Source organism: Elgaria multicarinata, chromosome 1, assembly GCF_023053635.1.
Source record: "Elgaria multicarinata webbii isolate HBS135686 ecotype San Diego chromosome 1, rElgMul1.1.pri, whole genome shotgun sequence".
Classification (NCBI taxonomy): domain Eukaryota; kingdom Metazoa; phylum Chordata; class Lepidosauria; order Squamata; family Anguidae; genus Elgaria; species Elgaria multicarinata.
This window is the reverse complement of record NC_086171.1, coordinates 140,332,794-140,349,204: the sequence shown is the minus strand read 5'-3', so window position 1 is coordinate 140,349,204 and position 16,411 is coordinate 140,332,794. Positions and strand designations below refer to the sequence as shown.

The following is a 16,411-nucleotide window of genomic DNA, read 5'->3' as shown; positions in this document are numbered from 1 at the left end:
GGTAGGGAGAAGCTAACAGTATAGAGTCAGAACAAACTCAATATTTGAAGGCTATAGGGAAAAGAAAAGTTTTTAGCTGAGTTTTAAAAGCAGTGATTGAGTTTGTAGTTCTCAAGTGTTCTGGAAGAGCGTTCCAGGCGTAAGGGGCAGCAGAGGAAAAAGGACGAAGCCGAGTAAGGGAAGTGGAGGTCCTAGGGCAGGCGAGAAGCATGGCATATACCACTCTCTGGGCAGTTTGCAACATGATAAAACATAATACAAAAGTGTAAAACAATTTGAAACAACAAAACTACAATGCTCAATTAAAAAACCAACCCATCATATGCTGTCAAATGTCTGGAAATAGAAGAAAATCTTAACCTGCTGTCAAAAAGCCAACCTGGTGCCAGGTGAACCTCATGTGGAAGAAAACATTTCCACTCAGAGGGGGGCTCTCAGATGTTGATTATAGTGTACAGGATATGGATATGCATAAAGTAAGTCTCACTTTATCACAAGAAATATACATAGGAGTGCAAGCTTAGTATCACCTAAATTGAAGCTTTATATTTGAGTAACCTAAATTCATTAACTAACATCATGAGTATAAATTTAAAATGTATGTAGCAGTCCAGGGAGGCACATGTGCAAAGTGAGTTCATGCATGCATGAGGAGCAGTTCACCATTTTTATCTTCTCATAGCAGCTTCTTATATCTCATAGGGTGAAGGGAAAAAGCTCTCATTCACATGCATAACACTACCTGGAGTGCTTTGTATCCTCGCTATAATCACTGCCCTACATTTTCCATGAGCAGCTTGGCAGCAGAAATGCAAGGGGTGCAGATTCTCACCACACAGAGATTTAGTAAAGTGAAAAGCTACACCTGTTGAATGTGTTCACCTGTGGTGCAATTATTAAAAGTACAGGAACCCAGTCACAACCCTAATAACCATTAAGTAAGAATAACACCCAATTCAAAGGACACCCAAGCCTAGTAAAGCTACAGTCCTAAACACACTTACTTGGGGATAAATAAGTTTCCCACTGAGTTCAGCAGGATTTCTTCCAAGTAAAAGTGTATCAAATCAAGCTGCAAGAATGCTTAGGATAATTTCGGGATTAAAAGAAAGCATGGGGGAGGGGGGAACAGATGAATATATAATATATTCATTAATCTATTTAGCTTGAAGATTATGTGACATCTGATTGTCAAAAGGGGTGAAAATCTGGACTAGTTTCCCACAGAATAATTTTGTGAGCACAAACCACAGATTACCAAAATGTGCTAAAGCAGGTGCTTTGCTTATTGATGGGGTTGGAAAATGTGGCGTGATAGTTTTTAAAGGTAATGTTAGCTCTGTGTTAAATACCCTATTTCTTCGATTCTAAGACACACTTTTTTCCCCATATAAACATCTCTAAAAATGGGGTATGTCTTAGAATCACAGGTGTGTCTTAGGTTTTTTTTTTTCTGTTGGTGGTACTGAAATTAGTGTGCGTCTTACACTCGATGGTGTCTTACAATCGAAGAAATACAGTATATCACCTATGCTACTTCTACCAACTCTTTTCTTATTAGAGTCATTGAAACCCACAATGCATAGAGTTGAGAAACCACATTCAACCCTTGACAAGAAATAAGGGTTGCTGCTTTTTTTGGTTTGCTAGCAAAACAAAATAATTCACACACAAAAATTCAGCATCTCTTACCATTTTGCTCCATGACTTTAAAAAGGCAAAAATAATAATGCACTGTTTCTTTACACACTGCTAGCTTCTCTGACTTGGGTTTTTGAATGGGTTTGCATATTGTTTTTATATTGATCTCTTTAAGAGTTGGGTTAAACATAATTTAGCTTGGGAAACATGGCAAGTACTCTTGGGAAGTAATGGCTTTCCCCCCTCCTTTTTATATAAAAAAGTTTGCTATTAGTACAATCTTTAGACACACAGAAACTGTTCTGCTAAATGTTTGTTGAAGCATTCATTGATTCCACCTGCCCTGCATTGCCCCGCCCTGTGTATTTGCCTCCCTGCCTTCATACCTTGTCTGTGAAATAAGGTATATTATTTTGAAGAGGGCAGGAACAACAGATTGACATGCAGATGGAAATTACTTGCTAAAGGGCTTGGAGGAATAATCAGTAAATCAGCAACCCCCAACCTGGGCCTTCCAGATGCATCAGACTGCAACTCCCATCATCCCCAGTTGGAGATGATGGAAATTGTAGTCCACCACATTTGGAATGCCTATCTTGGGAAAGGCTGTAATAAATAGTATACTGATCAATGCCAAAAAGATAAGGTTCCTGCAGAAACTTAGCAAAGGGGTAGCTTGCATGATGAGAAGCCCTTTCCTATTTTTCCTCTTGGCCACCCTAATAAATAAGGAGGGGCAATGAAATAATGAAATGAATACAAAGCAGACAAAACAGGATGGGATGCTGCCAATATTATAAAAGGATTTTGAAGCGAATTCTAACATTTTGAGAGAGTGTGCATAAAGATCAGCTTGGGAGCCTGGGTAAGCAACTAGGATCACTCTCCCCAGCTGAACGTTTCAAAACTGTATGGTTCATGCCAGGGGATCTGAATGGCTTACAATGGAAACTCTAGTGGCTTTTCACGTTCAACTAGCATGATTTATTTATTTCTTATTGTACATTAAGTGCATACACTTCCTTATTACACAGGGACTGAAAATGGACTGTGAGGCTGAATCTAGGTGCAAATTAAGCTCCTTTCTAGTTTGCTGTTGCCATGTCATCTGCATTTTTTCCACCTAAGCTTTGGAGGTTATATGCCTTCATCTGCTTAATATTAAATTTTAGTGAGAGCCTTAGGAGGAATAAAGCAGTTGTTGTTAGCATCTGATGACGATCACCTTTGCATATATCCATCCCTGTTTCTTCTTCTTTTTGAGCTGTTTTACTGAAAATATTGTTGTAAGATTGGGAGGTGGTTGAACAGGAGATGGTTAATTGAACCAGAAGTACTGCTGGAGACTCCCTTAACAGTTAGTTGCAAACCTGCCAGGTAATCATTTTGAGGGGCTGATTGCTCTTGATAGCTGTGCCTTCTTTAAGTCTTCTGAATCAGGAAAAAGCAAACTGTCACACATCCTTGTAGCTGTAATCTAAGGCCTTTTCTACACCTAAGGATTATCCCAGGAAAATGCAGGGATCATCCCTGTCTGCTCCCAGGATCCTGTGTGTGTCATTTGGACATGCAGGGATGATCCCAGGATGATCCAGGGGGAAAAGGCAGGTGTAGAAACAGCCTAGATGTTGGTGAAGGATAGACTGTCATTTACAAGTGAGACAGACTACATACATTCTGTTAATTGCATAGCATGTAGCTGACACATATCTTTTTTCTAGAGTAAGTGTCTATGGCCCCAGTTCAGATTTGGGACACTAGTGCACTGGGACGGGAGGATTCAACCTTTTCCACATTTGCTTCCCGAAATCCCTGACCCCACATGGGCATTAAAAACATACACAGAAAAAAGGCCTTCAATTGTTTCAATGGATTTCTTTTTTTAAAAAAACCTCCAGGGTGATTCTGGTAAGCAAACTGTTGGGGGGAGTCAGGATTAGTTATCCTCCCCCAATTTGAATTGGGGCCACATACATTTACTCTAGAGTAATTTTAAAAATGCCTCAGCTACATACTACACTATTAATGTAAAACGTAGCTCGATCCAGAGAGACTGTTTCTGGACTCTCTCAGATAACAATATTTGGGGATATTAGGTACCTTTTCCTGGAAATTTGATATGGGAGCAGTGGACTTTTGTTGTCTGTGAGAGTGTTTAAGCTGTGTCTCACCTGTATATTTGTAAATATATTCAAATATTACGAAACACCATTTCATGGTCCTCCAGTGACCTCCTTCTAAAGACAAACAAATTGGCGTAAGTGCTTGTGCTTCTGGAAGCTCCCACTGCTCAGAGAAGTGGGGGAGAGCAGAATAACATGTACAAAGGAGTACTACAGATTTAGTTGTCTAAATATAGTCTAAATATAATTACTCAAATAGAGGCCACTCATCCCAAGCTCTAGTAATGAATATAAGCAGTAATAATGAATACCGTTCTTGAATGACAGCAGTGAGCTGCACTCGTAGCAAGATAGTGTTACAGTTCTCCAAACTATCCAATCTCAATAGAGATTTTGAGCTCCATCAGATGAGCGTTTTATTGCACGCTCCTTACTGGGCACTCAAGGATTTTTGCGGGTCCGTCTCCTGATGTCATCTACTTCCCGTGCACTTCCCACCCCTTCTAGCCTTCTTCATGCCACAAAAAACACCCCAGTAAGTCCGACTTATTTTTAAAAACAGAAGTTGCTGCTATCGCCTGCCGTGTGTTGGAGATAGCACTGACGGCCCACTGATGGGGCCACATGCATGTTGTTTACTTCCTCTTTCAATAATGAGGGACAAACATGCAGGTGGAGAAGCAAAGGTAAGCGAACACGATTCCGCCCCTCCCCGTGTGATGACACTCTTTGAGTTGCCTTCAAGGTTGGATTATCTTGTATAGATTAGCATATAACATGTGGATAGAAATGCATCCTCATCTTGTGCTAAATAATGTGCATCCATTGAAGTTGGCTTTGTATTCCTTATGTTCCTTAACTACTGTGAAAATTGGTTTTATTGACATGATCACTATACTATTTAGTTATTTGCAATTATTCAGAGGCTGCCTTTAAGGGTAGAACCTTCTCAAGGCAACAAATCTTCTCCTGTATGTATATGTTTGTATATGTAGATATAGGCATTATTCATTTAAAAGCCTTTGCTGCCTTTCCCTCTGCCCCTTAATAGTAATCTGTGTGGCATATTTCATAGTACCACAGTGGCTGGTTCAGCAATTTAAGTGGAGTAAGCATATAAAGATTTTTTAAATATAAAACCATCTAACATATGTGAAGTAGCAACTAAGGATGACTTTTTGTAGGATTCTATCAATCCATAAATATTAATCCATGGTAATAAGGTAAACATATTTATTGAACTCCTTGTGTGTTACCCTCTCCTGAGCGTCCTCTCCCATTGAGTTGAGGCAAACAAGCCCCTTGGTTTTCCAGGACACTGAGGGTGATGAAATGTGTGGGATGTCAACTAGAGTAACATTGGTGGGAAACGTGGAATGAGACTGATCAAACATGGCTGAAAACTCATTTGAAAGCCTACTTCATAGCAATGAGGGTGGTGAAGAAATTATACTTAGCATTTGCTCAGATTCACCCAGCAAAACTTTTTGAAGTGGTCAGAGGCCTTTCTATGCTCTGGCCCACAAGAAGAGATGGACCACTCAATAGCCCACTGTGATCAATTTGCACAACATTTTGCCCATAAAATTGATTGTATCCGTGCCAACTTGGAAACCATAGTTGATACAGCTCCAGTGGATTTAACTTTGGTTCTTTGTTGTCCAGCTATAATGGATACTTTTCAAATTCTACAGCCCAAAGATGTGGACAGGATTCTTGGAGAGCTGAGCTGGGGTGGGGTGGGGTGGGAGACTGGCTGAGTGGATTAAGGGTAGTGGTGAACACCTTTTTATGGCAAAGTGTGATTCCATCTTGCCTAAAGGAGGTGATAGTAAAACCATTGTTGTTGTTGTTTAAAAAGCTGCACACACACACAAAACCCACCCTCCCTGAACCCCCCTGTATTGAATGATTTTTGACCAGTCTCCAGTATTCCATCCTTGACAAGGTGCTAGAGCATGTAGTGGCTTCTTAGCTCCAGGGATTTCTGGATGAGATGAATTATCTAGATCCATTTCAATATGGCTTCAGGTCTGGTTATGAGATAGGTGGATGATTTACACTGGGACCTGGACAAGGGAAGTATGTCTCTATTAGTTCTGATGGATCTCTCAGTGACCTTCACCATGGCATCCTTCTGAGGCATCTGTCTGGATGGAACTGGGAGGCACTGTTATACCGTGCCTCTTGGACTGTTATACTGGTCCAAGAAGGACCAATGGTTCTGGTCCTTCTGGGAGGGGTGATCACAGAAGATGGCGCTGGGGAATTCCTGTTCGATACCATGGCCATTGGTCTCTGGTGTCCCTCAGGGTTCACCTTCTCCCCCATGCTATTTAACATATGCATGATTCACTGGGAGAGATTATCTGGAGTTTTGGAGTTGTGCCACCAGTATGCACCAACTCTCTCTTTCCTATCCATCTAAATCAAAGGAAGCTGTTCTGGTTCTAAACTTGATGTCTGATGGACTGAATAAGGGCAAACTGAAGCTTAATCCAGACAAGACAAAGATGCTCTGGGGCAATCAAAGGGCAGATTAGGGAATAGGGACTCAAATGGTGCTGGATGGGGTTTAAAATCCCTCTGAAGATGGGGCTCACAGTTTGGCTATACTTCTGGACTTGGCTGAACCTGGATGTCCAGGTTTCAGTGGTGGGCAAATGTGTATTTGCACTGTTGAGGCTACTGAGCAAATTGTGCCCATTCCTAGAGATGTCTGATCTGGCAACAGTTATGCATGCTTTAGTTACATCTGATTTGGACTACTGTAATGCGCTCTATGTGGGACACCCTTTGAAAACTGTTCAGAAACTTCAGCTGGTCCAAAATACTGTGGCCAGACTGTTGACCAGACTGTTGACCAGGATTGGTTGCAGGGGGCATGTGACTCCCTTGTTACAGCAGCTTCACTGGTTATCGGTCTGTTTCTGGCCAGAATTCAGCATGCTGGTTATGACCTATAAAGTCCTCAATGGCTTGGAGGCAGGCTATTTGAAAGATTGCCTTCTCCATATGAGACTGCCTGGTTCCTAAGATCTTCTGAAGAGGCCCTTGTTTCAAAACTGCCACCTTCAGAAGAATTGCCTTTGGTGGAAATCTGAAAAGGACCTTTTCAGTGGTTGCTCCCAGGCTGTGGAACTCCTTCCCAAGGGTGGCTAGATTTGCTCCCTCTCTGCTGTCTGTATGGTGGGAGGCATAGGCCACTTTAATCGAGAAGGCCTTTGCCCTGTAAGTGGGTCTGTTAGGTTGAATGCTGTGTTTCTACTCTGTTAATGTTGTGTTTTTAACTGTGCTTTTAATGTATTTGATCTGTGCTTTTAATGTATTTGTTTTATTACTGTTTTAATCAAGTTCTTATTTATTTATGGTTGTGTCATTTTCCTGGTAAAAACTTAGGGTTCAAATCAATTCAAATAAAATGAAAAAATCAATAAATAATGGATGCTCACCATTCCTTAGAAAATTTTTAAGATCTGGGAGAAAATAGAGATAGTTAACAGTAATCAGCCAATGCAACTGTGGCATGTCAAAGCATTCAGACATGAATTGGACACCCTACCCCCAATCCCTCAGTCTGCTGTGTATGTCTGCTGTGTGTGTGTGTGTATCTGTGTGCGTGCAAGTCCAGTTGTCATGTCTCTTTCAGAGGATCCTTCAGATGTTTACTTTGCATTGGATCCCTCTCTTCAGACAGATGCAAGAAATGATCTTGTTGTGGAGAAAAGCAGTCATAAATGTTGACCCTCTGTGCCACCTCATTGTGAACTGGTGACATGCAAATGGCTTTTAGTATGTCAAAGCCAGGAACATAGCTAATTAGCAGTTAAAATTTGATTTTTGTGCACACTTCAATGGGAGTAAGCCCCAATTTAACTCAATGGGTCTTGTGTAACCCTGCATGGGATCCAGCATAATAGCCACTTTTGTCTTGATGCCAGGGCTTTGTTTTTTGTTTAAACTTTGCTTATCCTGATTAAAAACCCAAAGGGTAGCATATGTTGTGCTTTCCCTTTCCCACCTCTCCTTTTTTGTTCTCTCTCTCTCTCTCTCTCTCTCTCTCTCTCTCTCTCTGGGGAGGGGAGGGGGGAGGAGAATGTCCATTCCTAAAACAAGAGATGAACAAAAATCTGGAAGAATTGGCTCTTGAGAAAGTTCTGGACGTCCTGAGTGAAAGATGCACAATGGAGAGAGGGGGTGGAACATGGGGGGGGGGGGCGTTAGGAGAGTGGGGAGTTGGCAAAGCTTGTGCTTTTTGTGGGATGCGATGGCAAGAGCCTGCTACGACGACTTCTTTCCAGGGTCAGAAAACAGTGTGAAGCCTTGGTGGGGGTGGGGGGTTGCGGGCTTGCTTCCAGTGAAGGCCGGTGGCTCCAGTGTCAGTAGGGTAGTGAATCCGCTCCAGGTTTTAGTCAGAACCAGTCAGAAGTCTAAAGGAGCTATCCAAGGTGCTTTGCAGGACTCTTTTACCGTTCTGACTGAAACCCGGAGCGGATTCACCTCCCCACTGACATAGGAGCCAGCATCCTTCATTCCCTCCGCCGCCCGCGCCTAATCGCCGGGCTTGGCCTCTGGAAGGTAGAAGCTCATGAGTTGTGTGCAACTAACGCGTCCTCTTGCTGCGGCAGCAGGCATCCCCGTGGAGATGGATTGCTCCTCGGCGGGGGATGCTCCATCCTTCTCGCTCTCCCCCCTCCTTCTCTGTCCCTGGATGGAGGAGAAACCGAGCGGCCACGGCACGCAGGCGACGGCTAAGGCGCCTCGTCGATTGCTTCCGGGCATCGTCTCCAGAAAGCACTGGGCTCCTCGCCCGAAAGGCCCCGGCTCTTGTCCGTAGCAGCGGGCGAGGCGTGCCTGGCCAAGGCTGCTCCAATCGCTTGCAGGCAGGGAGGCGGGGACGCGAGGAGAGAGGCGGGCCGGCCGCCGCCCACACCCCGCCAGCCAGCGAGTCAGGCCCTGTTCGGGGGCTGCAGCCCCTCTCTGGGTGTGTGAGCGCCTCCGCCTCTCGGGGAAGGTTATGCACTGGTGATTCCCCCCTCCCTCCTCCTCCTCCGCCCCTCTTTATGTCAGCCGAGCCTCCCTCTGCCTGACTCGCCCATGAGCCTTCTCGGGAGCTACCGGAAAAAGCCCAACAATGATGGCTATGAATCTTTGCAGCTGGTGGACAGCAACGGTGACTTCTGCGGCAGCCGGGAGCGAACCGGCGGCGGCGGCGGCGGTGGCATCAGCACTAGCAGCGGCGGCATCGTCGGCAAGCAAGGGGTGATCCCCGCGGTGGTGGCGGCGGCAGCGGCAGCAGCAGCGAGGAGCCCAGCGCGACAGCAACAGCATCAGCCGCTCGACTCCAGCACCATGGACAGCTCAGGTAGCGGATGGGTTTTTTTAACTTCTGCGCCGATTTGATGTGGATAATGGGAGATCGTGTTCCGGCCTCGCCTTCCTTTCAGCCAGCCAGATCCGACAGGCCCAGGCATGCGTGCACCGTGCCGGGGGGTGGGGTGGCGGCGGGGCTGGACGTGGTCCAGGCAGTCCTCGGATTTCGAAGGAGAGGAAACCTTAGAGGGCCCGCCGTTGCAAATTTAAAGAGCTTTTAAGGCCAGCTAATGAGGAAACCTATCCCAGCAGCCTGTCTCTTCTGTTAATTGATGGGGGAAAGGGGTGAGGCGAGAGGCACGGCGGAACTGCTGGAGAAGCCCAGTGTATTGTTCTCTGGTGGTGTGTAAATGGGCGGGGAGGAGAGAGAGAGAGATGGAGGAAAGGTTGCTTGGGTTGATTTTCCTAAGGCACCTTATGATGATGATGATGCACAACTACATTAGGGTAACCTCAGGGAAATCCTAGGAGGACTTATTTTTCGAACAGTGACTGGTCCATGGCCAATAAATGATGCTTATAATGAGCATGCTTAGGGAGCCTTTCCAAAGGAGTACATTATCTCAGAGAAAAAGTGCACTGGGGAAATCTATCCTGTATATCAAATGTTGAAAAATGGAGTTCCTGACCAAGTTGATGTTGTCTTGTAAATGAAGGCGACTAAACAGTGGTTCATTTATTTCTACAAACAACTATCATTATTTTGGCTTGGCCAAAAGTGTTCTTTTGTTTTCCAGCAACAGAATATTGTCACCTCTACTATGGATTTGGGGGTGCGGTGCTGGGAGTCAGAACCTTAAGAACACAAAAAGAAGAGATTAGGAAACATTGCAGTACTTTATTTGCATCAAGTGATTAAAGTATTTTCCTTACGCTGCAGGGATACAGGCAATGTTACTGGAACGTTTCCTCACCCCTTTGGGAGTTCTGGTAAAGACACCCAGTGGGATTAGATTGGCATGCTGTGTGGATGAGGCTTCCCCCTCTGCTAAATCTCCCAATTGGGCAGCCAGATGGTTCATAGGATTGGTCATAAGAAGCTCTTCACTTCAGGGGGCTTGGTTCAGATTGGCCTGGATTGCAAAGAGTAGTTATTGATGGATTATCTGTTACTGACCTGCACTGAAATTGGTAGATGGGCATGTTTCTTTAAAAGACCTCGTTTTCCAATGCCATTGATGCCAGCAGCATTTGCTAAGAATTTTATCCATGGCTCTGCTTCATTTCTGATGCTGGCTTCCTTTTTCCTCTAGACTCTAGAGGGCATCTTTTTGATGTATAAGTACTTTGTATAAAGTGATGTGCTGCCACTCTCTTAAAAACAAAACACCCTCTTATCAAGTGGAGAAGTTGCATCCCAAAGCACAACTGTCAGATTGATAGCCTACAAGCATTTAGTTGGTTTTTCTTTTATGTGATGCAGATGCTTTGTTGAGACCCAAAAAGTCACTCATGAGAAGTGGCTCATTTAGTTGACAAGGGGGAGGGGGGATCTAGGCGTGAGAGTAAGACATAATCTGAAATTTTTTAACTGTAGGATGGATATTTGACAATCTAGTTTACAATTCAGAGTCAGCATCCATGGTAGGCATGGTTGGCCACTTGCCAAGCACCCACACTCCAGTAAGTGCCCACTGACAAGGGCCCCCTGGACATGCTACTCCCTTTCACCATTGCAGGCTGTTTGTCCACCTGCCTCTTGCTTTGGTCTAGTCAATGGTGGTGGTCAGAAGGATGAACAGTAGGTGCCACTACCTACTTCTTCACTGACTTTCTGCCTGTCAAGCAAGCAAGTGGTAGCCATGATGAGAGAGGGGATTAGAAGTGATCACAGTTGATCACAGTTGCAGTGAGAGGGTAAACTCACTAAGGGAGGGGGGCATTGAGTGTGTCTTGCCCAAGGACCCTCCAAAACCTGGAGCTAGCACTGACTGATTTAAGTGGTTCATTAAAAAGAGGAGAAAGAAAGAAAGGGAGAGAGAGAGAGAGAGAGAGAGAGAGATTCAGAAGACACCTTAAACCACACCTTTAACCATAGTGGTTAAGCCAGAAAGCCAGGCCATGTTCAGAAGACACCTTAATCCATGGCTTTAATCATGGTGGTTAAGCCTAAAAATCCTTATTCACTGTGGTTTAAGTTGTCTTCTGAACACGGCCCAGCTTTCTAGCTTAACCACCATGGTTAAAGCCATGGTTTAAGGTGTCTTCTGAATGGGGCCACTGAGAGAGAGAGAGAGATCCTTTCTAGATTTCAAATGGTGCTGCTCTTCAAAATGATGTCTGCGAATGTGAGATTTCTTCTCCATCAGCTGAGCAGACTTTATAGCTGCATATGATTTGATGCCTTCACTTGGTTACAAATGGAAGGCTAAACCTCATGTTAGGTGCATGGCTTTTTAAAAATGGTGTAACATGAAAGTCTACCCTCATTGGAATGGGTCAGTGCCAGTGATCTGTGCCTAGGTCTTGCGAGGGGAAGAGCTCTTTTCTCCTAACTGCTATGGATAGGAACAGGATATAAAGGTGTCATGGTTTTCTAGTGGTAAAGCTTCTCCATCTCTTTGAAGTTCTACTGCCTCCCTTTTTACCTGCCTTGGGAAAGGGGTGAGGACAAGCTAGGATATAAGGACTCTGAAATTGTGCTGGATTTCAGAAATATAGGATTGATCTGCTGCTTTAAAGGAAGAAAAAGTCCAAAGTTTACATTCACTTGGGAAGATTTCTGCCCATTTTATATACCAAGCATGAATGTTTAATAGGCATGATATGCAAATATTTATCACTTTTGCAATTGCATTTTTGCAGTTGTTCTTAATGGAGTAGTTGTTTGTACTATGTGTATATTATCATATATATGGCTCTGTTGTTAATATGCATTGCTGCATTGGTTCATATTTATGAAACTTTCTCTGAAAAGATAAAAAGAGGAATCTGCAATTTATACATTAGTTCAGTTCAATGGTTATAACTGGCAACACAGCAAAACCAGCTGATAAGATTTAATGTGACCTTACTGGTTCTTGTTATGAGATGGCATGATAATTTTGTGCAGAAGTTTATTGGCTAAGGACTGTGCTGCTCTAAATGCCCCCCAAGCAAAATTCTAAGAGAAACAAATGGGCAAGCTGGCATCATTTTTCATTTCATTTATTTATTACATTTATATACTGCCCATAGCTGAAGCTCTCTGGGCGGTTTACAAAAGTTAAAAACAGTAAACATTAAAAAGTATACAAAATTTAAAACCATCAAAAACATAAGAACAACAGTATAAAAACAACAACTTCCATTAAAAAACAACAGTTCTGGGGTCCGTTAAAAGACAAACTTTGCGTTGTTAAATGCTGTTAAATGCCTGGGAGAAGAGGAGCATTTGCCATTGAAATGAGAAAAAGAGGGCAAAGTCTTCCAAAACTGTTGCTTTGGGTTCTGATTTGAGATTACAAATAGAACTGACCAAGTTAATCCATGCTCCCTGCATTAAGGAAGAGAGATTCCCCCTCATCCTTCCCCAAACTGCTATTTTTCTGTGTTTTGCACATGGATACCAAAATCTATGGAAAGTGGTAGTGCATACCTATATGTGTCTGCTCAAAAGTAAGCCCCACTGGGTTCAACAGGAGTCACTCTCAGGTAAGTGAGTATAGGATTGCAATATGAATACATGGAAGGGGGGATAATTTTGTTTATCAAATGTATGTGTCCATCTTGGTTTAGTGTAAAAACACTTCTGCAGATTTTGTGAAAGTTTAGAGTATTATTATTATTTATTTATATAGCACCATCGATGTACATGGTGCACAGACCACACAGTAAATAGCAAGACCCTGCCGCATAGGCTTACAATCTAATAAAGTTGTAGTAAACAATAAGGAGGGAAAGAGAATGCAAACAGGCACAGGGAAGTGTAAACAGGCACCGGGTAGGTTGAAGCTAACAGTATAGAGTCAGAACAAACTCAATGTTTAAAAGCTATAGGGAAAAGAAAAGTTTTTAGCTGAGTTTTAAAAGTTGTGATTGAGTTGGTAGTTCTCAAGTGTTCTGGAAGAGCGTTCCAGGCATGAGGGGCAGCAGAGGAAAAAGGACGAAGCCGAGTAAGGGAAGTGGAGGTCCTTGGGCAGGCGAGAAGCATGGCATCAGAGGAGCGAAGAGCACGAGCGGGGCAATAGTGTGAGATGAGAGAGGAGAGATAGGCAGGAGCTAGACCGTGAAAAGCTTTGAAGGTCAACAGGAGAAGTTTATATTGGATTCTGGAGTGAATTGGAAGCCAATGAAGAGATTTCAGAAGTGGAGTTACATGGTCAGAGCGGCGGGCCAGGAAGATGATCTTAGCGGCAGAGTGGTGGACAGAGACCAGCGGACTGATGTGAGATGAGGGGAGGCCAGAGAGAAGGAGGTTGCAGTAGTCCAACCGAGAGATAACCAGTGCGTGAACGAGAGTCTTGGCAGAAGAGACAGACAAAAATGGTCGAATCCTGGCAATATTATACAGGAAGAAACGACAAGATTTAGCTACTGCCTCGATATGAGGAATAAAGGAGAGCGAGGAATCAAATATAAAGCCAAGACTACGAGCTTCCTTGACCGGAGTAAGCGTGACATCGTTGACAGTAAGAGAGAATGAGAGGTGAGGAGAAGGTTTAGGAGGAAAAAGGTTTAGGAGTACACAGAATATAGGAATTCAATATTGAAGCTTGATAAGTGACTCAAAATTGTATTCAGACATTGGAGAAAATAAAAAAAATGGAAAGAATATAGATTTATATGGAAGATTTTAATATGTCCTCTGAACTTGAGAACTTTAGAGAAAATGCATACATGCAACTAAAACAGCCCCATATTTATTGCAAACCACTAAATACCTATTTGCAAGGTTTTGATGTTATTTTTAAATCTTATATTTTATGTACAGAAGATGCTCACGCACAGAATTTGGTGGATCACTCTAGATCATTCTAGAACAGCTCTGAGAGAACTTTTGTTTGGCTTTGCTAGTTATAGTTTATGTACTAAACACTCTTAAGGTGGCTGATTTATGAAGGGGAACTTGATGGAAATCTCTTTTAATATCTGTTTGTTCTAAGGCAATTAGAACCTATAATGTCAAATCCAGGTAGTGTTAATAGTGCCTCTTGAGCCCAGAGATGTCAACAGTACAGATCGTAAATCATTATATAATGTGTTGCCAGGAAATTAATGTCATTGGGAGGCAGAGTGCCATATTTTGCACTATTTTTGAATTTACATATATTGCATTTCGATAGTGTGCTGTACAAAGCAGCATAATCACTTCCCAAAGTGCTTATAATGTAAGTATTTATTTATTATATTTTTATACCATTCAATAATCAAGGTTGTCTGGGTGGTGTGCTAATTAACAACATAGAATACAAGGTAGCAATAAAACAATGACAATAAAACAAAACAGATAAAACCAGGATAAAAGCTAATTTAAAACAGTGCAAAACTTTAAACTCATGAAAAACAATTTTTAAAATCCCATGGAAAATGAGGTATTTGCTTAGTGCCAAAAAGAACATAATGTAGGCTCCAGGGAAGCCTCTTTAGGAAGAAATTTCACAGGTGGGGTGCCACCACTGAAAAGGCCCTCACATTTGTTGCTATTCACCTTGCCTCCTTTTGCAGGGGCACCTGGAGAAGGGACTCAGATGATGACCTTAGAATCTTAAAATCCATGGGTAGCTATGAGTCCAGGAGTAGCTAAAGAAGGAAAGCCAAACCCATGTCTTTTCTCCTCTGGCTCACAAGATATTAACTATGGAGTTGGTGCATCTTTAATTCTCTACATGATCTCATTCACCAGTGTTGCCTATAGGTCAGTGTTTAATAAACTTCAGAGGGTTCTGAACTTCTGCTACAAGTTTTTTTTAAAAATGTGAAAATATAACAAAAACAAACAAACAAACAAACCACCAAAAATAGGGGGAAAGCACGAGAGAGAGAGAGAAAAGAAAAAAAAGGAAAGAACATGTCATAAAACAGATCCATACACAATAATCATTTACATCACACTTTAATAAAAAAATGAAAAAAGAAAAAGAGGGGAAAAGAAGGATCTAACACTTTCATTTCAAATATATATCATAAGCAGTCCATATATCTAAATAAGTATCCATACAAGACTGAAGATCTGTAAGATCTTGTTGTAAACCATCCAGAGAGCTTCGGCTATGGGGCAGTATATAAATGAAATAAATAAATAAATAAATAAATAAAAAGATCTTCAGTCCACTCAGTGGTAGGTAGTGGGTGTTTATCCTTCCACAGCCTGAAGTATAAGTCTTTTTGCAATTGTAAGGGCGCTTGGTATCTACTTTTGCTGTCCATCTATTAATTCCCCCATCACAGGGATGTAAATTAGACGGGCATGAACTTAATGTATATGAGCACTCATTTCCAAGCAAAAATAAGCTACTTCTGGACGTGGCTACATTACTTCTGCTATATTTTGAGCCCCATCTCTCCTGACAGCTATCACCTCGGTAGGCAAACATGCACAATCCTTACCTGCAGCTGGATGTTCACAACTTGTTGCTATGTGTGTAAGGAACTATGTGATGGGCCACAAATCCCATGCTAGCAGTAGAAGGGAACTGCAACAGGGCATCTCTGAGTCAATAATAATATGTGTAGCTCTGCCATTCATTTGGAAATATATATAATTTTGACCATCTGATCTCCTCCTAAAACCAACCTCCTAAGGTAGATGGTAGAAAGGGGAGTAAGCTCCTGTGTCCAGGTGTTAGTAGTGTTGAACCTCTGAGGCCGAGGGCCAAAGATCCATTTTGGAGGAGCCCTTGGGGGCTGCATTGCACTGCTGAAGGATAGGGACTAAAGGCAAAAGGGAGAAGACAAAAAATAACATATTTAAGCCAAAACTTTCCAAAGGAGAAGCATTTCAACTTATTAGAATTGGGGGGGTGGATGTGTCCAAGCTGTATGAAGCGAGCCAGGTGGAAGGTATCGTACCACTTCACTCCAGAGAAAGATTCAAACATAAAAAAAGAAGTTATTGCTGATAATTTAGTGGATTTCGTGAAGAAGAAGAGCATTGATAAAACTCTGCACGCCATTGGGGGTGATTCCACAAATGTAAACACTGGTTGGACTGGTGGTATCATGCACTTGGTTGAGGTTAAACTTTGCCACAAGCTCATGTGGTTAGTCTGTGCTCTTCATATGAATGAGCTGCCCCTGCGCACTTGATCACGACAGTAGATGGGAAGACCTTATCAAACAACAAATGGACTGGT

At 42.7% G+C, this 16,411-nt stretch overlaps 1 protein-coding gene across 6 annotated transcripts in view; it reads left to right on the top strand.

The window, feature by feature from the left end:
* Positions 1-16,411, top strand: part of DNAJC6 (DnaJ heat shock protein family (Hsp40) member C6) — a 76,345-nt gene that overhangs the window by 16,823 nt on the left and 43,111 nt on the right. For 4 of the 6 annotated variants that reach the window (XM_063137768.1, XM_063137776.1, XM_063137794.1 and 1 more), the window contains exon 1: positions 8,816-9,129. The exons of 1 other annotated variant lie outside the window; for it this stretch is intronic. In XM_063137768.1, coding sequence (XP_062993838.1) covers positions 8,862-9,129 — 268 coding nt within the window. In that variant the 5' untranslated portion in view covers positions 8,816-8,861. Of the gene's footprint in view, positions 1-8,815; positions 9,130-12,733; positions 12,771-16,411 lie in introns of those variants that run through there. One more of the 6 variants, XM_063137812.1, reaches the window with a different exon arrangement.